Here is a 7,789-nt window from a genome sequence, read left to right on the forward strand (position 1 = left end):
TTCACGAAAAAGAGGCAGAGCTTCTGGACTGTAATATTTTTCAATTCGGTAAGGATGGAACAGTAGAATATTCTTTTAAAACTTTTATTGGCCCATTCTATAAACTAGAATGAGCAAATAAAATACGCATATAAAGTTAAAGATATAGCAAGGATATCTTGTCTTGTAATGCCCTGCTCTTGGGATATTCGTCAATATTTAAGAGAAAGTGATTTCATAGACACCCCCGCGGTTGTTGGTTAATGCGTCAGCTGTTACATTTCTTATGGTCGTAGATGAATAAGAGAACGAAACTACTTTAAGAATTTCGCACAGTTTGTGAAGTTTTATCCACTTGTGAAGAGCGTTTTAAATGTAACTATTAATTACTACAGTTGTTCTATCTTGATATACAAGTTCTTATTCATTTATATAATGCTCTACCTTATTCGTCCGAATTCCACCCCTCTGGCCGGTGGTAGTTACGCAGTTGAGTTATGTTGATCTACAAGCAGATGTAGGAAGACAATATCGTAACGTTCAACAGGTGCAAAATTAAGTGTCCCTGCCTTTATTTGTGCAGCGTCTGTGTAAATATGTGTATTTGATTATTTGTGGACAATGTTACTCGAGGTTAGTTGGGATGGATAAGATGGAATTTCCAACACACGTTCATCAAGTCGTTTACTTTTGGGTTAGGTACTCTTGACTTTAGTATTCAAATTAAATACTCCAACATGATTGAGATGTTGAAGTCTTATGATGACTATTATGTGTCAGTGGAATTGTAGTTTGTCTCTGTTTTTTTTTCTTCTTTCTTATCGAAAATGTGAATTAAACTGGTTAACGGGATAACAGAAAAGAACATTGTCACCAGAAAAGTAACATTCTGCTTGATACTTGATACTGCATCCAGGAGAGAAGGCTACAACCTGCTGTGTCCTGATCTTCGCTCTTCACGTGACGTACTTTCGACACTGCTCCCGGTATTTGTCTAGCCTAGACTAGAGTGATTTCCGCAGAAAAATCTGCAGTTGGCCCGCCGAACATCTGCTTGGAGATCAGCAGCAATTTGCCCTTTCAAATCTCGCGAGAAGTGTGACGCGACGAGACTGGGAGTGGCAGAGGCAGAGGCGGAAGTGTGACAGCTGGATAGAGAAAGTAAATATTTGGAAAATGAGGGAAAGGTTGTGAAGTTCTACGTGCCTTTACTAAAGGCTTTAGTGGCCGACAGGAAACATTTTGAACGCCAACGTACAGCAGCTGTAGCAGGTAAGGTGCAGGAAATGTTTATTAAACAGCCTTGGGGTTGCTGCATGGCAAGGCTAGCATATGGAAGGGGAGGGGCAGAAAAAATGAATGTATTTTTAGATCTAGATGTCATGTTTGGGTCCTGGGAGACCTCTGGCGTGGGGACCGTTACATCGTACATGGCTTCTCTTAGTTGCCGAGTCACCTCAGACATACAGCTGTATAAGCAAAAGCTGCATGAATAAGCCTTCCCATACATAACAAGGAACTTTTATGATAAAAGCTCCTTGCACAGAACGCAGATACAAAATGTAGGTCATCTTTAGGCTAGGTATCAAAAAGGTCTCGAAAAAGAAAACAGTCCTTTTCTCGATTTGCAAAACAACGTCCAGACGTAGTTTTGTTTTCTTTTTGTGGGCAAGTGGTATATATAGGTCAGGTTATAATATGTTATATGTACAATGTAACACATGCATGTATTAACGCTAGTATAGAAGTGTAAGAGGCGAGTAGAGGAAGTCTCCTGGGATTTGAACCTCCGCCGAAGCCAATGCAGCTAACCACTACTGTACGCCAAACGGTCTGACCCTTTTACTCTTCAAGCAGGGGTTAGACTCTGGCTTTTGGCAGCGCTTGAACCCCTCTGTTACAGAAAATAATTCACACTCATATTATGATACTGTCACAGCTTCATAGTTGTAGGACCAGAGGACTGGTCAATTTTTGCTGGTCGAAACAAATAGATATTTCTATATTCCAATATATGTACATCATTTCAGGTATTTCAGCAGCCTCATGATTAAGTTTACTGAATCTGTCTGGTAGAAGGAGATTAGCGTTGAGAATGGGGAAACTTCAGGAGTTCAGCATCGTGTTCAAGAACAACAACAGCAAATATATATTTCTATATTCTAATATACAACATCATTTCAGGTAGTTCAGGTAATAATTGATTAAATCTGACTGGTGTAGAGAAGAAGCGTTCAGAATGGGGAAGCTTCAGGAGTTCAGCATCGTGTTCAACAACAACAACAACAAATGTTTTGTTTTTTCTATGTTCTAGTATATATACAAAATGTACATCATTTCAGCAGCCGGAGTAATTGATTAAATCTGTGTGGTGGAGGGAAGAAGCGTTGAGAATGGGGAAACTTCAGGAGTTCAGCATCGTGTTCAACAATAACGTGGATGTGTTATATATCTGTATTTCTATTCTAATGATCATATATATGTACATCATTTCAGCAGCCGGAGTAATTGACTGAATCTGTGTGGTGGAGAAAAGAAGCGTTCAGAATGGGGAAACTTCAGGAGTTCAGCATCGTGTTCAACAACAACAACAACAAATGTTTTTTTTTCTATGTTCTAGTATATATACAAAATGTACATCATTTCAGCAGCCGGAGTAATTGATTAAATCTGTGTGGTGGAGGGAAGAAGCGTTGAGAATGGGGAAACTTCAGGAGTTTAGCAACGTGTTCAACAACAACGTGGACGTGTTTTATATCGTCTGTATTTCTAATGATCTTATATGTACATCATTTCAGCAGCCAGAGTAATTGACTGAATCTGTGTGGTGGAGAAAAGAAGCGTTGAGGATGGGGAAGCTTCAGGAGTTTAGCATCGTGTTCAACAACAACGTGGACGTGTTCCAGAACGGACAGTGGGTCTGCGGTCAGGTCGTCGTCAACCTCAACGAGGGGATGAAAATGAGAGGTAGGGATACATCAATCAGTCAGTCAAGAAATAAATAATTAAATCTATCAATCACTCACTCACACACTCACTCACTCATTATCCAGTTTATCATCTGCTGTTCCCCCTGTGGGGGTTAGACGTGCTTGCACGTTGATGAGGGGGCTTGATGGCAGCTCACCAGCGTCGTCTATCCTTTGGGTTGACACTGTGTAGGTTGAGGAAGTGTATGTCTTCCTTTATGTTGTCTGTCCATCTCTTTCGAGGTCGCCCACGAGGGTTCTTTACCTCCTAAAGTCCTATGCTGATTTCTAATGATCTTCCTGGGCCACTTCTCCTCTTCCATTCTCTGGATGTGGCCGTACCAGCGAAGTCAATCAATCAAATACAAATATATACCCGTACGGCCTCTCTTCAATCAATGAATGAATCCATCAGGTACATATGAATACAACATGGTGTATTCCGTATCACCTTAATGGTACAAATGTAGGATCGCCTAAAGGCCGGAGGGAGACCCAATCCATGGAAGGGCTGGGACCGAGGGTGATGCAGAATACACCATGTTGTATTTTATTTATGTTATACCCACCTGAGAAACATGTACTCTAGAGTATAAAATGTGCCCGTTTACATTCGATGAGTTAATATATTAAAACGTCTGTAACATTTACATGTCATGACTTTCAAATCTTTCTTAGTTCTTCTTTTAGTTTACACTGTATTGCTTCAAACTGCTGTACAACTGTCTTAAGATTGCAAAACTTCTTACGATCTGTTATCCCACGTCTTCTCTTTCCTCAGGTATTCGTCTCAAATTTCATGGGCATGCAAATGTACACTGGACAGAGACTCACGGTTCGGGGGATAACCGGCGCACCGAGTCTTATAACAATTCCGAAACATACTTCGAGCACAAGGTGACTATGTATGGGAAGGGTAAGATCCTTAACTTACGCTTCTTTTTTTTCTCTTTATGTTGAGATTTAATTCTTTCATTTCTTGCCTGCATGGCTTGTTTGTAGGGGTGCGTCTCAAATTCCACGGGCATGCGTACGTTCACTGGACTGAAAGGCACTCGACAGGGTCGGGAAAGAATCGTCGTACGACGACCAGGCACTACTCCGCCTCTGAGACCTACTTTCAGCATAAGGTGACCCTTTTTGGGAAAGGTACAACGTTTCCAAAATAGTGCGCTCTTCTGCCACTGCTGGCTGCACTCTGTCTCTCTCTGGATCCCTGACTTTCTGCACTAACCTTATGCTTGAAAATTCTAGATATGCAAAAGGCATGACTGCTCCTAATCGTTGAAGTTTTTGGGAAAGGTACAGCGTTCCCCAAATCGTGTGCTCTTCTGTCCCTACTGCATGCTTGGTCTCTCTCTTTCTGTACAATTCTCTTGTTCCATATATAGTCTGAAATTCCTCTCTCTGCAGTAACCTCATGCTTAATTATAGAAATACACAAGGAATGACTGCGATGATAAAAGATGCACATGATTGCTGAACATTTGCTCCAGCATGTCAAATTAAGAAAATTCTACTACATGTTTAATCTAACAATGGATGAATGAATGACCACAGTTGACAATTTAACACTGTAACATTTGAAAACTACATGTTGATTGAGCAATTAATTCAGGAACTCATAAACACATCCACTTCAAGTCCAGTCACTCTGAAGCTAGGCCTGTCCTTACTTGCCAATCATATAGGTTGAAATGAACTTGAATGTACAGTTTTTCAGCAGAACATAATTGTCAACATAAATCAATAAAATAGTCTCAAAATGCGGAAATTTTTCCCCACCCTGTCATGTCAGGTCAGGTCATCAGAGGATGTCCTCCATAATTACATGAATTAACTTTAATTTCTTGACTTCATATGAAATATGTGATTATTTTCTTTGGGGTGTTACACTTGAAATTTGTGTTGATTCTGTTCTGTTCTCTGTGAGTGTGAATAGTTTCCACCAGATGCTGATAAGTAACTCATTGAATTTCATAACTAAAGAACAAGTCGTTGTCCTTTTGTATGTTTTGCTATCTTCTAAATCATACTTTGAATTTACATGTTGCATAATATTCCAATTAAAATAAAAGAGTCACACAAATTCAATTTTTGGTCACTAAGATCACTAAGCAATCATCACCTGTATCTGTATCCCTGGTATAACTGCGGCCCTTTGACATAACATGCAAGCTCCCTTGCCATTTACTGGAAATGGATCGAGAGAAAATTAATAAAACTTCTAACAAGATATGACTTTCTCCACAGCGGAGGGCCAGTCCGGCGACAACCCCACCCTGCCCGCTGGTCGTCACGTCTTCCCCTTCCAGTACCAGCTCCCCCAGCAGGTGTGCTTTGTTATCCCCATTAGTGATACACAATAATTGTACACCACTACTCTTCCTGTAGTCCATAAAATAAAATGATAAAAAAAAACTGTAGCAACAGTTATTACAAAATGTACATTAGGGAGTGATCACACATCAAGATAAACAATTTTGTTTCCGTTGCATATTGACATTCTTTGGGTTTAGGTACAGTTTGCTGGGAAACATTTATTCTTTACTTTGAGCTTTACTGTGCAGCTTGATTATCATACCCAAAAGATGACTTTTCGGCTGCAAACTTTGCCTAGACCAATAAGATTGTACTTAACGTTACGTCATGATATTGTTTACCACCATTAGTCTAGGCAACATCCCGACAAGTCGACTGTGCTTGTTCATTTTAGTCCATACCTTAATATTTGCTTCAAAGGCGCGTTTGTTAGCAGATGTTGTGATGTGACAAGTACATACACATTTTCTTCAGGGCCTGCCGTGCTCGTTTGAAGGCGCTCATGGCTACGTGAGGTACTACATAAAGGGCACCATCGACAAGCCATGGAAGTTCGACCACACCGTCAAGAGGGCCTTCACGGTCTTGGACATGTATGATCTGAACGAAGAACCAACCGCGCTGGTAATATTTAGTTTGGCGTTCCCATAATAACTTGAGCGTGAAGGTTTATTTTGTTTGGTAAATGGCCTGTAGTAGACCTTAAGCACATGTATTCTCAACACAATTGAATCTTGAAATGACTTTCAGGTCTTGTTGCGTGACGACCAATTAAAAAAAAAAAGAATTGACTCCTTACCTTTGACCCAAGCATTTTCCCTTTCAGCATTGTTTTTTTTTATTTTATTTTGAGACTGCCAAAGAAATTCAAATTGAGGCAGACTTAAGATTATATCATTGCAATTCTGTGTGGCACATTTGTGATGACATAAAATGTATGTATTCTTGTTCTTGCTTCATGCAATCTGATTTGGACATTTAATTAATACATAATTAAGTTTGTGCTTTAAGTTTGGAGTGCTTTCCAACCGTAAATTCTGCAAAAAAAATTGAATTCTGAAAATATAAAACAAACATTTTATTGGAAAGAATGATGGAAATCTTATCTTAAAGAAACTCTTAAATTAAGAAACTCTTAAATCCTTAAATTCTTAATCTTATCTTTAATTCTTAATTCTGTAAGAAACTTATCCCATACTACAACTTCTGTATTAGTTAGATAAGCGTTAAGTTATAGAACTGTAGTTAATGTAGGTGCCATACTTTGTACCCCGTACAATTGTTGTGCAATAAAGCTGTCTTAAAAAATTATTTTTACAGACCCCCATGGCTGGGCAGAAGTCGAAGATGCTTTGCTGCCTGTGCTGCGCCTCCGGACCAATCGAGCTGCAGGTACAGACCGATAGGACTGCGTACTGTCCCGGAGAAACCGTTCAGATGCGAGGCACCGTCGAGAACAACGCCAACGAAGAAGTCACCCATGTGTCAGCCAAGTTGATTCAGGTACTAAGCATGTCCATGTGGTGTAAGTGGTGTTATGTCATACCTGGGCAGGGGTGAAGCCAGCCTGAAATCATTTTCTGTCCCCTCTATTTTGAATCATATCTAGTGCCCAAGGCGCAAGGTTCCTAGGGGGGTCCAGGGGCATGCACCCCCAGAAAATTTTGAAATCTAGACCCTCTGAAATGCTACACCCATGTGTCAGCCAAGTTGATTCAGGTACTAAGCATGTCCATGTGGTGTAAGTGGTTTTATGTCATACCTGGGCCGCATTAGCGTTTGATATAGGTGTTCTGGACTTGGTGATAATTTTCTATTTCACACAGACTAAATAGTTGATTAAATAGAAAGTCCACGCCATTGCTATTTATCAAATCACAGATTTCTTTTGTTCAGATTCGAACACAGGACCTCCGAGTTGTGGGCCAAATTTCCTGCTGTTACACCTGGATACAATGCAATAAATATCTTTTTTTAGCATGAAAGCTCATCTATGTTGATGTAGTACATATTAAGGGGGGTAAAGGAGGCCATCTACATTAGAGCACATCAGCCGACACTCAACAGAGACGGGGGCCGATATCGTCTGCCAGGCATTTATGATTCGTTACTCGAATCACGTGTCTCTAAGTCACGTGATCAGAGTCACTGAATCATCACTCCTGAAGAAGGTCGACGGAAGTGCGACTGAAAATTCTAGGTAAGCTAATTTTGGTGTTGCAAGACAGTGAAAAAATCTTCAATAAATATCTCTTTTCTTTGCCTAGGTTGTGTCGTTCCACGCCACCAGTAAGAGCAGGTCGTCCTCCAGTACCCTGAGTAAGACGGAGTGCCGGGGATGCGCAGAAGGCCAGTCCTCGCAGGTGGAGATGTCCCTGACTGTCCCCGCCATCCCGCCCTCATCCTTACGCTACTGCAGCATCATAGACATCGACTACGCACTGGAGGTAACATCGACTATCATAATTCCACCAGGTGTCATTAAGCCCCCTTTATAAATCAGAATTTTAGCTCGGCCG

The 7,789-nt window shown here is 40.6% G+C and overlaps 1 protein-coding gene across 2 annotated transcripts in view; it reads left to right on the forward strand.

Moving 5' to 3' along the window:
• Positions 1-1,079: 1,079 nt before the first annotated feature.
• Positions 1,080-7,789, forward strand: part of LOC118425911 (arrestin domain-containing protein 3-like) — an 11,815-nt gene continuing 5,105 nt past the window's right edge. Inside the window, exons 1-7 of one of the 2 annotated variants that reach the window (XM_035835066.1) lie at positions 1,080-1,251; positions 2,778-2,946; positions 3,730-3,864; positions 5,202-5,281; positions 5,745-5,894; positions 6,591-6,773; positions 7,538-7,717. In XM_035835066.1, coding sequence (XP_035690959.1) covers positions 2,829-2,946; positions 3,730-3,864; positions 5,202-5,281; positions 5,745-5,894; positions 6,591-6,773; positions 7,538-7,717 — 846 coding nt within the window. In that variant the 5' untranslated portion in view covers positions 1,080-1,251; positions 2,778-2,828. Of the gene's footprint in view, positions 1,252-2,777; positions 2,947-3,729; positions 3,865-3,950; positions 4,098-5,201; positions 5,282-5,744; positions 5,895-6,590; positions 6,774-7,537; positions 7,718-7,789 lie in introns of both variants that reach the window. The other variant, XM_035835065.1, reaches the window with a different exon arrangement.

The sequence above is a fragment of the Branchiostoma floridae genome, chromosome 11 (genome assembly GCF_000003815.2).
Source record: "Branchiostoma floridae strain S238N-H82 chromosome 11, Bfl_VNyyK, whole genome shotgun sequence".
Lineage (NCBI taxonomy): Eukaryota > Metazoa > Chordata > Leptocardii > Amphioxiformes > Branchiostomatidae > Branchiostoma > Branchiostoma floridae.